This window comes from Pollicipes pollicipes, unplaced genomic scaffold (genome assembly GCF_011947565.3).
Source record: "Pollicipes pollicipes isolate AB1234 unplaced genomic scaffold, Ppol_2.1 Scaffold_7231;HRSCAF=8579_pilon_pilon_pilon, whole genome shotgun sequence".
NCBI lineage: Eukaryota > Metazoa > Arthropoda > Thecostraca > Pollicipedomorpha > Pollicipedidae > Pollicipes > Pollicipes pollicipes.
Window position 1 is genome coordinate 16,518,009 of NW_023597034.1, and position 15,546 is coordinate 16,533,554.

The following is a 15,546-nucleotide window of genomic DNA, read 5'->3' on the forward strand; positions in this document are numbered from 1 at the left end:
CTAACGGAGCGACACCCTCCGACGCCTGGGCTAGATACACACGAGAGGAGGGCAGGGTCCGGCGGCCTGGAAGTCACGCCCGAACTTATCAAAGAGGTCCAACGGAGCGAGCGCTTCTGCTCGGGGGCAGCCATCGCCTGTGGGATAACCTGCAGACCAGAGGGCAGACGCCAGGTGGCGCCACGTCTGAACCCCACCGGAGGGGTTACACGAGACCTCCCGTGGTGCTTACCGCCAAACAGCGTACTCATGGAAGGTAAGTGAGGCAACAACTTCCTCAGCCGTACGTGTGCACTAAAATGTGGATCTTTTCTTCAAACCATACCATTGCAGGAAACAACAGTCACTTGTTAGATACAAAAAGGTTGCCTGGAGCACGGGAGCCCGCGACGTTTCCTGGAGCACTAACGACATATTTCAGTACCCGGAGTCTTTAGCTTGGCTCAGAATCGAGTCCACGCCTCTCACGTGGAAGACGATCATACTCATGTCTGAGCCATCTCGCCCCCCCCCCCCCCCAAATGGCAGCTAAAATACAATTCAGCTACAAAGTTGGTATGCAATAAAGTACACGATCCCATCACCGGCACTGTCTGACGAGCGGGTACATTACGGCACACAGCGTCACCGGCTCTCACAGCTGTGACTAAGCTGGAGAGAGTCGGCCAACAGGCGACGCCCACCTTGCCGGATCGGACGTTCTCGGCGCAGGCGGGGCCGTACTGCGGCATGCCGAGGGTCACCTGGAGCCAGGCCAGAACCATCGAGGCCTTCCAGCGCTCCATGGGCAGCTGCTGCGCCTCCTCCAGCAGGCGCAGCTTCTCGGCGTACGACTCGTCCGTCAGCGGCGACGAGCAGAGCGACGAGTGTGGCGACCACGTCTCGTCGTCTGCAGCCCGCCGGCGGCCGGCTCAGTTAGTGGTGCGCAGCAGCGGCGACAGGTGGCGGCATGCGACGTGGCAGTGGACACGGTTGGCAGCTATTGGCGAGGCGTTACGGGCGGTCCGACACCGGGGGGAGGCACGGGCACCACGTAATGACAAACATGTCGGGGAGGACGGAAGCGGCTAGGACGGCTACAGTGTGGCGCGGCTGAGCCCGCGAGCAAACCTCGGCCCATGCGTGACCCACACACGGCACAACAGCAGAGGACTGACACCAGGACGAAAGCTAACGGTGGAGGTTAGAAGCTGATTAATGCTATGAGGGCTTTCCTGAGAGCTTAGGCTGGACATCTGTCAAAAACGAAAACACGCCATTAGCGCGGGGCTTTACTGGCGGGTCCGCCAACTGGTGACACCACGTCACGTGGCCGAGAGCACACTGATTTGATGTCGCGGATCATCTCCGCATAGTCAGCTGACGTCAACCCCACCTGCTCCCTCGACGTCCCCTCCACAGCAGACCACTACTAACTTGTGTGCGCGCCCATATGCAGCTGCTTGCGTTGCTTTTGGCGCGAGAACACCCGCGAGATGCTGCCCCAGGTCCCCTGCTTGGCGCCCTTAGGACGCAGCTTGCGGTCCAGCTGGTCAAGCGAGTCCAGCTGCTCAGCCGACTTGGAGATGGAGGCGACGTCGACTGTGTGCGACAGCGTGAGGGGCGACATGGTGGGCGAGCCGCGCTGGCCGTCCGCCGCTGCCGGCCAACCACACGGGACGTCAGAATCAGGGCGGGGAAGGGGAGGAGCGCGAGCCGCGTTGGCTGTCCGCCGCTGCCGGCCAACCACACGGGACGTCAGAATCAGGGCGGGGAAAGGGAGTAGCGCGAGCCGCACTGGCCGTCCGCCGCTCCTAGGTGGACAGTGGACTTCAGGACCGAGGCGGTCGAGGAGGACGAGGCAGAAGGAAAACGCAGCAGGATTTGGGGACTGCCAGGCGGGAGGGATAGAGAGGCGGTCAGGACCGAGGCGGTCGAGGAGGACGAGACAGAGGGAAAACGCAGCAGGATTTGGGGACTACCGAGCGGGAGAGATAGAGACAGGGGGCACATGCAGATATAGAGGAAGCACTCCGAGGGCAGAGCAGGAATGCTCCAAGAAAGGCGAGAAGCAGGGAGACACGGACTCAAGGAAAGAGACAGGTTGCCTGAAACATAGTGACACGGTGACGTAGATGAACAATAGCAACCGAAGCGAGGTGAAATAAGCTTCCGTTTCAGCCACAGCACAACTCCGTTCGCGGGCCACCTGAAATGCAAGACTATTCTGCAAAGTAGGCTGCACGCGGAGGGACCCAATGACGCCATTTGGGTCTCTGTGTTTATTTCATCATTGAAGCTAGTGATGGTATCAGCTCAATACAGCTTGAGAGGGTCTGGTTCATAGCTGGCTAACCACCGTAGCTGGCTTAGCGTCAGCAGCAATGGCGCGGCAAAGCAGCGCTAGCTCGCGTCGAACGAAGCCAAACGACATCATTTCTCAACCACCTCGACACTGAGACACATACCTGGGCGCAAAGCAGAACAAACATCACAGCAATGTTGAGCTACAGCCGAGGGACAGTACATCCAAAAAGCAGGGGTCATTCGGTGCGCTCATGCAACGACAGCTACACAAGCTGAGCTATGAAGCGCGTGGAGTACACGGCGCCACGCAGGCGGCACAAAGGCGGACGAAAGCTACACTGTCTGGCATTCGTTTGATATTCTTTACGATACTCCAGTCAGTTCTGTCTTTTAGCGCTGGAGAACCCGACCGCTGCATCCCGGTGCTGGATAAAGCACATTGCCTGACCGCAAGGCGGGTCGGTGTTTGACACGTAACTTGGTCAGGTGTAACGACCTGATGTAACTTGGTCAGGGGTCATGGTCAGGTGGGTCTGGTTCGCCTCGCTGGTGCTGAGTTTGGTATTCACGCGGCAGATACCTTAAGTCCGGTGGCAGCGGTGAATTTAAGGGAGTGTTCCACCTTTGTATGGGGATTTGAGCTGAAATAGCCATCTTCAGTTTCATTCGATGCAGTTCACAGCCCTGCCCATCTTAATACCTCAAGCCATCTAGTTTCTGAGCTACAAGCCCGCGAATATGTGAATGCTATTTCGTGTAGACTATTTCAACCTCATTCAGGCATGCATGACGCTATAGAAACGTTATACAGATCATGCCATCCCATTGGCGGCAGTGCAGCTTTCAAGGACGATTGAAATACAATCGTCGGGTCGTTCATATCTGGCGTTCGTGAGCACGATTTCCAAATATAACGATGTTCATTGGCCCTCAATCAATGTTATGCAGGTTGTAAAAGTTTCAATCACGAGGCACGTTTTGTGCTACGTAATGCAGGAAGTTGGACATGGATCCTAGTTACTACAGATATAATATTTTAAATATGATAGCTTAAAAATGGTGCCGCAATCGAGCATTTAAACGCAAGCAAAGACCTTAAACTCACGAATAAATGTACAAGAGCACCACGGTGAGTAGCCAAAACACGAAAACATAATGATATCTGGGTTAGTAAACACCTCCATCATCGCCATGGTCACCCCTCAGAAGATTGAGGTGCTACAAGTGGGTGCTAGGGTGCTGGGGTGCTAGGGTTCCGGAGTGCTAATTTCTCACAGCCTAGTGCCTCTTACGATAGTGTCTCAATATCATATAGATATTCCAAGACGCAATCAAACAATGACGCATTGAGGAGAACATTTACTACAAGAACAGACCTTTTTGTCAACAGCAGTCTTTCCACATAAAGTATACCAGAAGGTACAAGCGAGCTCATTTTATCACATCTGATGCTTGCCTCAATATTTTCCAATGTGGGGCATTCTCTTCAAAGGCAGCAGGGACGGACTCAGAATGCGAGAGAGCGGCATATGTTTCAAAATACGTTATCCATCTTTGTTGTTGACCTTAATGTTTTGATAGCCAGCATCACTGATCATGAATTTTACTGCTCGTGCTTGCCTTCGCTAACAGGTATTAGTGCCACATGCGTAAGCTTGCCACAGCCGCGCGCTATCGCCTGACGTGGCTCTGCGCCTGCCACTTGTGGCTCTACACCAGGAGTGGGCACGTGGGCAGGCCAGTGGAGGCTCACACAGCACGACGTGGAGCGCAGCTACAGCCACACACGGAGTGAGGAGGGCACGTACGGGCGTAGTAGTAGTAGGGACTGCACGCGGTTACGGAGGACACTATCGATATCGAGTCATAGTCGGTGGGCACGCCGTCCGGGTTGTGCGCCGGAGCGCCCGCTGCGGAGAGAAGACGCACATAGGTACGGTGTGGGGCGGCCGCTCTCGCGAAGACGCACATAGGTACGGTGTGGGGCGGCCGCTCTCGCCAAGCGGCATACACTGCCAGCTTCAAGGTGGCGCTAGGTAGTGCGGGTGGAGTTAGAGTAAACTGTTTTTGAGCACACCCGTAGACTACTTTCACACCACAACTTTGATGCTGCTTGGGGAATTGTTTGGCTTAGCATGCTTATATTTTTATGAAATTCGTGGCAAGTGAGCTTTGCAACAAGTTTATTACTTTGAGGAAATGTTGATTCGATCTCAAAGACATCAATATCCGATGCCAAGTCCCATTTTATGAGAACCTAGTGAATGCGGTAAGCACACGGTAGGTTAGTCAATGGACAGCTGTACCTCTGCTTGTTGCGACAATGGGGTCACGACATTACAAAACAGAACATTTAGCACGACCCCCAGGGGCCCAGGACACGAAGGCACTGTGACTGATCCCATTGTACGCATATATATGGCCACAGGCCTTTAAGGCACAGTCATGGAAACTAACCGAATGTGATGTCTCCTTTCTCTAGCCAACCTGCGAATAGTTATTTGGCAGAATCATTTTAGTGATCTGCTATTTGTGGTTAGCAAGACAAGCCCAACAACGCCACCTCCAAAGAAAACAAAGCTGGAAAAGAGTATATGGATGCGTACACAAAGGAATATTAGGACGGATGCACGAAAAACATAAAACCAAACGTGAAAAGCATATGAGTCACGAAAACATGTAAACGATATTAAGTCCCCACCCCACATACACCAGTCCATGAGTGACAACAAAACAAGACAACACAGCCTGTGCGTCCAGCCCGGCCTTCAGGAGGAAGTTTAATGCCCGTAAGTTTGGAAACACCATTCCACCGGTATACTTCACGCGTGAGTTGCAGCCACAGGAAATGCTCAACACTTGTCTATATCGTGTACTGCACACTCTTGCAGATGTGAACTACCCAAGCACCAATTAGCAGCAACCAAAAATGAGCCCCAGCCTCTCAGAGTGCACTGGTATGGGAATGCTGGACCTTGACCCCAGACCAGCCGTGATCAATAGCACGTCCTACATTTAGTTCTGGAAGGACGTCAGCAAAAGCCAGGACAGAACGAGTCATCCCCAATGGATCGCCGGGCTGCTCGCACAGGCCGCCAACAAAACGTTAAAAGAAGGAGGAGGGACGCACCGCAGCCGGTCACACAGAACCCAGTCGTACCCTCGCCGCTGGTGGTCGAGTCGCTCAGGTTGCCCGAGGTGCCGGCGGCCACCGAGTCGCGGTCAGAGCTGACTCGAACTCCCGAGTCGGCGCTCGAGCCGCGGCCGTTGGGCGTGCCGAGCGCGCCCGGAGAGAGCGAGGGCGGCGCTGGCGCCAGCGCCGGCGCGGCGGCCGGCGGCGGCGCCGCGGCGCGACTCGGCCGGCTCGCCGCCTCCTGGTCTGAGTAGTAGCCCAGTTGCGAGAGCTGCTTCCGTAGCTGCCGGCACAGTCACGGCTCGTTACACGTCCGCTCGGGTGGCATGGCAAGGGCGGGGATGGATAGCGTAACATTACGCTCGGCCCCTTTAAGAGGGGTTACAAATTCTGCTGAAGTACAACAACGTTTAAGAATTTGAAGCCATATGCCGTTGGCTTCCTCTCATGACCAGCAACGCGCCGTCTTTAGTAAAACAGAATGAGAGAGTTAAAACTGGCCAAATATGCAAAACGTATGTGTGGACAGCCCCTTGCAAACTTTTCGATTATCAGAAGTTTTTGATTTGGTGGCGCTCCGGGATCAGCGCCCATGCTAAGCAGCGTTTACTGCGCAAGCCATCACCCCACAATCCAACCGCGAAATTGCGGGTCAAGGGCAGAATTTTGCGACGAAACCCCCACCCGAAAGCCCGTCGTACCCTCTGACGTCAACCGACCTTAGTGTGGTCGCTGTCACCGACCACCTGCCATTCCGCTCTTGGGCAAACAGCAACCGCCGAAAGGGGCTTAGGCTCATCGCTCCAAGGATTGGTCAATTGTACGGTAGACCCTCTAACCAACTGAGACATAGACGAACAGATGCAATACCTGCCTTTCAATTGCGACATTTATCTGCAAAACGTAAATGAGATCTACATAGATGCTTCTCAAAGTATACTTTGTTAACACTTTGAACCTTATCTTACGTCGCACCTGCTCTTTATCCTATCGTTTCTGACCGGACACCTAACTGAAACACACTTAAATGACAATGAGACGACATATTGTGCCGCACAAAGCCACAATACGTCCTCCCGTGCCCGGTGGCTTCCGTGAACGCGACCACACTTTGAATTTCACTGGGGTTCACTAGTGTTTTGGTACCACTTGATATGGTAAAAACACAACAGTCCGACGCGGCTGCTGAGTCTTCCGGAGGTTCGTGGGTCCTTCTGACTTCTCATGCCCTCTGACCACTAAGGGGATCTCTGGAAATCCAAGGGTCGCAGTAAACGAAAGCGTTTACTGCGACTCTTGGACCCTGGCGACCCCTGATGACAAGGGATCCTGCGACACAAAGACTCGCACTTCTCGAGAGCGATTTCCAGCCCTGAGCACAACGTCGCTGCCTTCGCTGTCGCGTGCCCGGTGCGTCATGCCGCGCTCGTTCCGTACTCACGCCCGTGAGCTCCTCAGTGATGTGTTTGAGCTGGCCGTCCTTGTTGCTCAGTTCGGCCGACAGCCCCACGGAGCGTTCCGTCTCGTCGCGCGCGTGTTTCAGAATGTTCCACTTCTCACGCTCTGTCTCGTCTCGCTCGGCGGCCAGCGTGCGCAGCGACTCGTCGTTTTCCTTTATCCGCTGGGTGGGAGAGACACGTCTTGAAGAACTAGAGACAAGCTCAATAAAAGTGAGAAGGGATGTTCCCTGCCTGCTGGGTACAAATGATAGTGATCATGCCAATTCTTGCTGTTATTACGTCAGTGCTTATGCTTTCCTTTAATTGGGATGATTTGGAGTATATCTAAATACCGAAATATCGATAAATACGAATACCCTGTGCATTGCACAACACCAATGAAATACCATGAGCCATGCATGGAAATGAAAGAGACAGTCAAAATACAAAACACCCATGCCTTCCCCGCTCCCAATTTGGGTTCTATCACTTGTGTAGTACAAAGCACTAGGCCAAGACCAAAGCCGTGCCCGAAAGCGGAAGCAGTGTCTTTCCGCTTCGTTTCAACTTTTCCAAGCACGGACACCAGACACCGTGCGCCCGCGGCTGACCCAAATCGTCCCCCATCGAAGCCCCGCACCCAACACCTGCCGCACCCAGACAGGCTGAGTCGGAGACATCAGACCTTGAGGGAGCACCCAGGTCAGACGTCACACTCGCTCGTAAGGGGGCACTCGGTTCAGACGCCAAACTTAACCCGCGAAGGAGACGGGTGGCAGACAGCGACAAACAGCAGCGTAACGCAGTTAAGCTGACGCCAGGACACAAGTCCGCAGCAGCGCACAGTACTGCCACTTAAAGACGGCTGCATAGAAATCAATGCTGCCGACGCACCTGCCACACACTGGCTCGGGTCGGCAGGTGCCGAGGCACAGCAAGGATGGACCTCATACCGCTGGCCGCTCGCGTCTCCGAGCCAACCCGCCAACTGGTTATAAAACAGTACCCACTCCTTCGGCACGGACCACGTGACTGGTGGAGCCTTCACAGTCACAAAGTATCACGTCAAGGTATGTGGTACATGAAACGCGACTGGTAGGCAGCCAACCCGAGAATACGAATTCACAATCACCAAACGCTCGTAAGCTATTTGCTAGCGTCGTTAGCTTCGCCACTCCTTCATCACTCATTGAGGCGGAAGGGAGGTGAGGTCCGACCTGCTCGTAGTTTCGGATGAAATCACGCAGTTCGCGCTCCTTGTCCTCCAGCGTCTGGTACAGCTGCTTCATCTGATTCAGCAGGTCAAACTTTTCCGCCTTCAACCGCTTCCGGTCAGCCTTGAGCGCTGCAAGGAAAGCGGAAGAATATTGAAGAGGACCTCGGCCCCTGCTTGCACAACCCCCTTTTAATCCTGCGAACAGGAATACATGCTAGTCCAAGCAGCGCGGACTGGAATGGCGGGGTTCTGTAACTGTCCAACACCAAAGACCCTTGTTTTCCTGAAAATTTCGTCCTTCCATGTGGCCAAGATAATGCTGGAAAGCACAGCCCGAACTGCCCTCCTCCTGATGACGTCCACGTTGACTTTCACAAGATACACCATTTTGCTGGATACCAGCCTGTCTCCATATATGCTGATGCTCATCCGTCCGAACTGTCATTATTGTGCTGTCAACATCCCAGCAAAATGAACATCATACCCTCACCTGTTAGGGCCTACTTGGTGAGTACCCCCCCTTACCTGCTAGCACCTTCATGGTGAGCACTACCCCTCACCTGCTAGTGCCTCCATGGTGCACACCAACCTCTCACCTGCTAACGCCTCCATGGTGGCGTTAGCAGGTGAGACTTGACGCCTCCACTTGGTGAGCACCACCACCGCGCCTACTAACGCCCCTTGGTGAATGCCACCTCGGCCTCACCTACTAACACCCCTTGGTGAGCACCACCACCGCACCTACTAACGCCCCTCGGTGAGCGCCACCTCGGCCTCACCTGCTGACGCCTCTTGGTGATTGTCCTCACCTGCTAACGCCTCCTTGGTGAGCGCCACCTCGGCCTCGCTGGCCTTCAGTTTGACGCGCAGCTGGCTGGTCTGCGCCTCGAGCGCGTCGCCGGCGCCGCTCAGGCCGGCCACCTGCGAGCGCAGGCCGCGGCCTCGCTGCCGCAGCGCCTGGTGGCTCGACTGCAGCGAGAGGCAGGCCTCCACAAGACGCGACTGGTCCATTGCCAGCAGCGCTGTGGCAGAGGGGGGGGGGGGGGAGGAGATTAGCGGACATGACCGGCATGCTTTCAGCACTGCCACGGAAAAGGATCGAGATGAGGCTTGCAAATGGTGAAATATTGACATGTCATACCACTTAATACCATGTAACAGCATTGACACCATGTAACACCATGTAACATGTGACGCCATACAAAACCATGAAACACCGTGACATTCTCAATGAACCTTGGTGGTCAGCGCATGAAAGGTGAAGCAGGGCTACATCCAACGACATGAGGCTTATAGACATGTCTGAGGACCCATCAACGGAGTTTGAGGAGGCAAACGTGCTACAGAAGGCCGCCGCCGGCGGAGCTAGAACCAAATGGAGCCGGCACGCCCAGTGCTCGCTTCATTGCGCAGAGTTTGACACATCCATCAAACGGCACGCATTGCGGGTGCTGTGGCCATCATCGGTCGATCGGCAGTGCCGCCCCCCCCCCCCCCCTCCGCGGCCGGGACCGGACGCCGCCGCTGACAGGCGCCTGAGCGCCGGATAAACAAGCGTAAGTGTTCCTGCGGAGCGCCCGCTGCCCGGCAGCGGAGGCGGCGCCTCGGCCACCGACGGCCGGCCGCAACGCGTTTCTTCGCGGGCTATTTGGCAGCCCTGACCGCACGCATTCTTGCCGTGAGGGAGGAGCGTGGCCGGCGACACCAGTGCCCGGACGGGCGCGAACTGGCAGCGGCTGTGACGGCTGGGAGGCGCGCGACGGCCTCCATGAGTCTCAGTGGGCGCCGCCATTGGATGGTAGCGGCGCCGGCAGTTGGCGGGGGGCGACACGTGCCTCGACGCGGCCGGCCGACGGTTGCAGCGGAGCCTAGCAGTCCGAGCGGTGATGGTCTGCTGGCCTGCTGGCCGCTAATACACACTGCCCGGTTCGAATGCCACTACCAGAAGTGAGATATGCTAGCGGATAATTTGGAGCGAACAGAGTCTGCGAATGGAGAGCTTCGACCTGACGCGAGGACTGAACTATTCCTCCTAGAAAGATGTTGGTGAGCTGCCAACGCGATGCCTGTGGCTCCATTTCTGGGGAAGGTCTAGAATGACTTAATGGGAAACCGCCGCTCTTGTTCGTAGAACGGCGCGCCTCTGGGCTTGGGTGAGCAGTCTCACCACATTGCGGAAATCCTCACATCAACAGACGAGTTTGCATGTTAACTGAGAGCACCACAGAACGATCGAGCTTGAGCAGCTGCTGTCTGTGTCATGATGCCCCCCTACCCCCCAAACCCCTCCACGACCCGTGGTGGGATGCCCTAGACTAATGCTGACCTGTCATGGAGAAAGGGCTGGTGGTAGCCAAAATGCCGCCGGTCTTACGTAAACACCCATCGCCCTCTGATGGCGTCATCTTACGTGACTAGCCATAGACCGATCATCGCTGGCAGAAAACGCTTTCAACCCAAATAAACAAACGCCAGTTCATTTCAACAGCCCGTGCGAACGTTCGATGAGCTCAGGGCGCAAAAACCACCCAGCGGCCGGCGCCCAACTTACGGGTCAGCAAACAGTCTTCAGGGCTTCTCTCGTCAGCAGCACATTACACCTCCTCTGCATTCAATCGCCACCTCAAACTTAGAGCGTAAGCTATCTCTGGAAGGGAGTGAAGATCGCCCACAAGAAACTCAGCTCTATCCCGCGGCAGCAGCTGCAGGAGATCGTCCAACAAACGGTGGCCAAATTTAAATCCAATTCGAAATCAATACGACCGCCACCCTTAAAAACGTCTGCTGAAGCGGTTCAGATGTGGAGTAGCACGCCATTCAGGGCTCGAATCAAGTCAGACTGGTAGCGACTGTCATCCAAGTGCGGACATCGCTCTGTTTGCTGATTATGTGATCGACATATCTTGATGAATGATACTATTTTATGACTACTTTGAGCCTCGTTCCGAGTTACGATCACAGAACACACGGTCCCAGAATACACGGCCGAATATAATCACACTACAATGTTCGCCAACTAAGTGTACACAGCCCAAAACCACAGGAATACAAGTCACTTATCGATAGTCCACTATTCTTTACTGTTGTACAGCAAGCATCGGAGGGATCACCGCTCGTCATTCGTGCCAATTACCCAAAATCCGAACCGTGTTCCTGCGATCCGTACTGTTCGTCAATGCAGATCAAGGGTCGTCGGTGGGGCCGCGAGCCATTGGAACGGACTACCGGACGTCGTACGGGCCACGGGTCGTTGGTACGAATAGCGGATCATTGGTACGGATCACAGATAGTCAGTACGGATCTTGGGTCATCGGCATGGATGTCGGGTGGTGACGCCGGGTCATCGGCATGGATGTTGGGTGGTGACGCCGGGTCATCGACATGGATGTCGGGTGGTGGCGCCGGATCATCGACATGGATGTCGGGTGGTGACACCGGATCATCGACATGGATGTCGGGTGGTGGCGCCTCCCATGTTGGCGCGGGAGACGGGTGGTGACGATCACCCGTGACCCGCACCAACCACCCGTGATGGCCGGGACCGACGTGCCGCTAACAGCGGCGGTTGACTCCTGGCCTGCTGGTCGGCCCTCGTCGGCTCCGGGAACGCCCCCAGGGGCGCCGAACTAGCCTGAATCCGGCCCGAACTGGCCCAAGTCCGGCCCGAGTCTGGCGACCTCGTGGGACCGATAGGGCGAGCCAGAATCAATGAACCCACAGCCGGCGGCGAGGCGTAACCCGCCACTGGCCGGGCAGGGGAAAGGTCACGAAACACAGCAGAGCGACCCTCTCAGAGATAACCCGCCGCTGGTCGGGCAGAGGAAAGGTAACGGAACACAGCAGAGCGACCCTCTCAGAGATAACCCGCCGCTGGTCGGGCAGAGGAAAGGTAACGGAACACAGCAGAGCGACCCTCTCAGAGATAACCCGCCGCTGGTCGGGCAGGGGAAAGGTAACGGAACACAGCAGAGCGACCTTCTCAGAGATAACCCGCCGCTGGCCGGGCAGGGGAGGGGATAACCAAGCACAGCAGAGCGACGCTCTCAATGATAACTCGCCGCTGGCCAGGCAGGGGAGGGGATAACCAAGCACAGCAGAGCGACGCTCTCAGAGATAACTCGCCGCTGGCTGGCAGGGGAGGGGATAACCAAGCACAGCAGAGCGACGCTCTCAGAGATAACTCGCCGCTGGCTGGCAGGGGAGGGGATAACCAAGCACAGCAGAGCGACGCTCTCAGAGATAACTCGCCGCTGGCCAGGCAGGGGAAGGGATAACCAAGCACAGCAGAGCGACGCTCTCAGAGATAACTCGCCGCTGGCTGGCAGGGGAGGGGATAACCAAGCACAGCAGAGCGACGCTCTCAGAGATAACTCGCCGCTGGCTGGCAGGGGAAGGGATAACCAAGCACAGCAGAGCGACGCTCTCAGAGATAACTCGCCGCTGGCTGGCAGGGGAAGGGATAACCAAGCACAGCAGAGCGACGCTCTCAGAGATAACTCGCCGCTGGCTGGCAGGGGAAGGGATAACCAAGCACAGCAGAGCGAAGCTCTCAATGATAACTCGCCGCTGGCCAGGCAGGGGAGGGGATAACCAAGCACAGCAGAGCGACGCTCTCAGAGATAACTCGCCGCTGGCCAGGCAGGGGAGGGGATAACCAAGCACAGCAGAGCGACGCTCTCAGAGATAACTCGCCGCTGGCCAGGCAGGGGAGGGGATAACCAAGCACAGCAGAGCGACGCTCTCAGAGATAACTCGCCGCTGGCCAGGCAGGGGAGGGGATAGCCAAGCACAGCAGAGCGACGCTCTCAGAGATAACTCGCCGCTGGCCAGGCAGGGGAGGGGATAACCAAGCACAGCAGAGCGACGCTCTCAGAGATAACTCGCCGCTGGCTGGCAGGGGAAGGGCCAACTGTACACGGCAGACTGCCATTTCGAAATTTTTGGGACTTGCAGGAGAACTTGCAAGGAGCTTTTCCTAGTATTTCAATTTCACCGCAGACACAAGGGGCGACTGAACTGGCCCAATGACTTCACGTGACATCAATCATGTGACAGTCGGGGTCACGACGTATGACCCAGCCGTGACAAGTCTCGCCCCAAGAACACTCCACGGTTGGAGGAGTGACCGTCATCCAGTCAGGGTCAGTAAGACCTGGCTGTGTGGTCATCAGTGAGCCGGCGCTATTTTCGATCGATTCCGCCTGGCCTGGCCCGGCCGACCGCCGTCGCCGCCGTCGCCGCCGTCTGGCGCGCTAGCGACAGACGAGCAGACCAGCGCCGGCCGACGCCAGAAACGGATGGAATGTCGGGGACGGCACGGGGCGCGACACAGGCGCCGACAAACGCCCCCAGACACGTCACGTGAGCAGCCACGCCTCCGAGACGCTACAGATGCCGTCACGCTCGTCAGACACGTGCCGACCGACGTCCCCCCCCCCCCCCCAGAGATGTTCGGTCCAGGTGCGGCGGCTGCCGCGCCTCTCGCGCTTGTCGCAGTTGCGTAATCGCCACATCTGTCCTCGCAGGCCAACAGCCGCACCCATGGCAATCCACGGTTGGTCAGATCCCTCTCACAGCCGTCGCCTTTCTTGCCATGGTCGGGCGATGCAGGGTCGAGCCTTATCCCCGAGGGGACAGGATCCAGGACGTGTTCCCGAGGGAAGGGGCATCAAACCGAACTGCAGCGCACACATCACGGTTGTATACGCCGGGATCGACGAGGCAGCGTACGGAACTAATATACATGCAGTATTTAACGTGGACAGATCTTCCAGGGATTATGTCATCCTCACGTTAGCGACGCTCCTGCATTCAATCCATTTCGCCGGACATGAGCCGGGACGACCATATGTGACTTGAGCATGGAGTATGACAATGCAAGACCACACCAATCCACGATCTGCGCAGATCCCTGACATGCCCAGGTGCTGCGGCTCACAAGGGAGCAGCTCGAGCACCAGCCCAGGACCGTCAGATGTTACTCACCACGGCCCGACTGCGCCGGCCGAGCCAGCCGATCCGCAGTGGCCCGGGCATGCCACCGGAAGTGCTCCGCTTCCGGGCGAGCGTGCGGTCCGGCGCCGCACACCAGCTCAAGGTAGTGGTCAATGCAGCGCTCCTTGCAATGCTCGAGTCTGGAGTCGATCAGTGCCGCCTCAGCCCGCGCGGCCTCGGCCGGCCGGCTGCGGCGGAGGACTAGCTCGGTCAGGTCCACCCGAGTCGGTCCACCCTCGCTGTCGTCCGGTGGGACGTCACCACCGAGGCCGACCGGTGCCAAGTCGGCCGAGGCTGCGCCGCGGTCAGAGGGATCAGCGTGACCCAGCGGCGGACAGCTGCGACGTCGGCGGACCTCAGGCGGGTCAACAGAGCTCCATCCGCCGTCCGGGCGCTCCATCGGCGAGTCGCAGGAAGACAGGCGAGAGCACGAATGCAAAGTTTCGTCGAAGAAATCACAGACGGCTGCTTGCTCCTCGCTGAGATGTCCATTTACGCTGACGTCCGTCACCCGATGACGAGCGCGACGAAGCCTGACCCCACTGCCCTCCGGGTCTTCTGAGCACTCCCCATCTGGGCGCTCAACCCCGGTGCCCTTCACAACGAACAGTCGGCCGCTGGGTAAGGCACCCTCGGCCCGCTCTGCCGTCTGTCGCCGCTCGCGCTGCGCGTCCAGACCGTCCTCTTCCGGCGGCAGGAGCCCCTCCACCGGTGTCGGCTCCACCGCCGGCTCCTCTGCCGCCACCTCTTCCGCCGCCACCTCCTCGTCGATGGGCGCCAGCGGCCCGGGCGCCGAGTGGCAGCGATTGTGGGCGGTCGGCCGACGCCGCCACGCGGGCGGCGTGGTGACACGCGCCTCAAACACGCGCGTCTCGCCCTCCGGCAGCGGGTCCTCGCCGCCGGCTGTGACCGTCACTACCGCCGAGTTGTAGTTGCCCATGCCCGCTGAGGCGGCCGCCGAGCGCAGCAAAAAGCGCTGACTGGCTCACAGGGTATTAATGTGCCACGACGGTCGGGCCGAGGGCGTCCTGGCTCGGGGGCGTCGAGTTCTAAAGGCCCCGCAGGCTTCACGAGATCGAGTGGCGGCTTCCCGCGAACGAGGCTGCGGTCTGTACTATGTCTGCACCAGTTTATCCAGCCTTGACTCGACCTCTCTCAGGATAAACATCGCATGTCACCGCGGGCCCCTCGCCATCGATAAACGTGTTTTCACACCACAGGCCTGCCGAAATAGTGCGGATCAACAGCCTATTCCATGCCGTGCATGATGGCTTAAAGGACATCTCCTATGCTCGGGCCCTCATGGAAACCTCACTCGAACAGATCAGAAACCTGCCAGTGGGGTGAGACGATGAAAGGGGCGCCAGAAAACTAGCCCTACCAGTATTCTATCGGTGTCATCTTTTCATCCCCCTTCCCACTTCCGTCCAACGCCGAAAACCACCGCGACTACAAAGTGCAAAACTTAACCAGCACCA

The 15,546-nt window shown here is 57.2% G+C and overlaps 1 protein-coding gene across 9 annotated transcripts in view; it reads right to left on the minus strand.

The window, feature by feature from the left end:
- Window positions 1-15,546, minus strand: part of LOC119109092 (kazrin) — a 68,532-nt gene that overhangs the window by 6,915 nt on the left and 46,071 nt on the right. For 5 of the 9 annotated variants that reach the window (XM_037232635.1, XM_037232630.1, XM_037232632.1 and 2 more), the window contains exons 5-11: window positions 8,884-9,096; window positions 8,076-8,203; window positions 6,861-7,040; window positions 5,447-5,702; window positions 4,095-4,196; window positions 1,417-1,638; window positions 684-889 (exon numbers count right to left, since the gene is read on the minus strand). In XM_037232635.1, the coding sequence (XP_037088530.1) occupies window positions 684-889; window positions 1,417-1,638; window positions 4,095-4,196; window positions 5,447-5,702; window positions 6,861-7,040; window positions 8,076-8,203; window positions 8,884-9,096 (1,307 nt within the window). The other 4 variants (XM_037232634.1, XM_037232636.1, XM_037232633.1 and 1 more) reach the window with 4 other exon arrangements.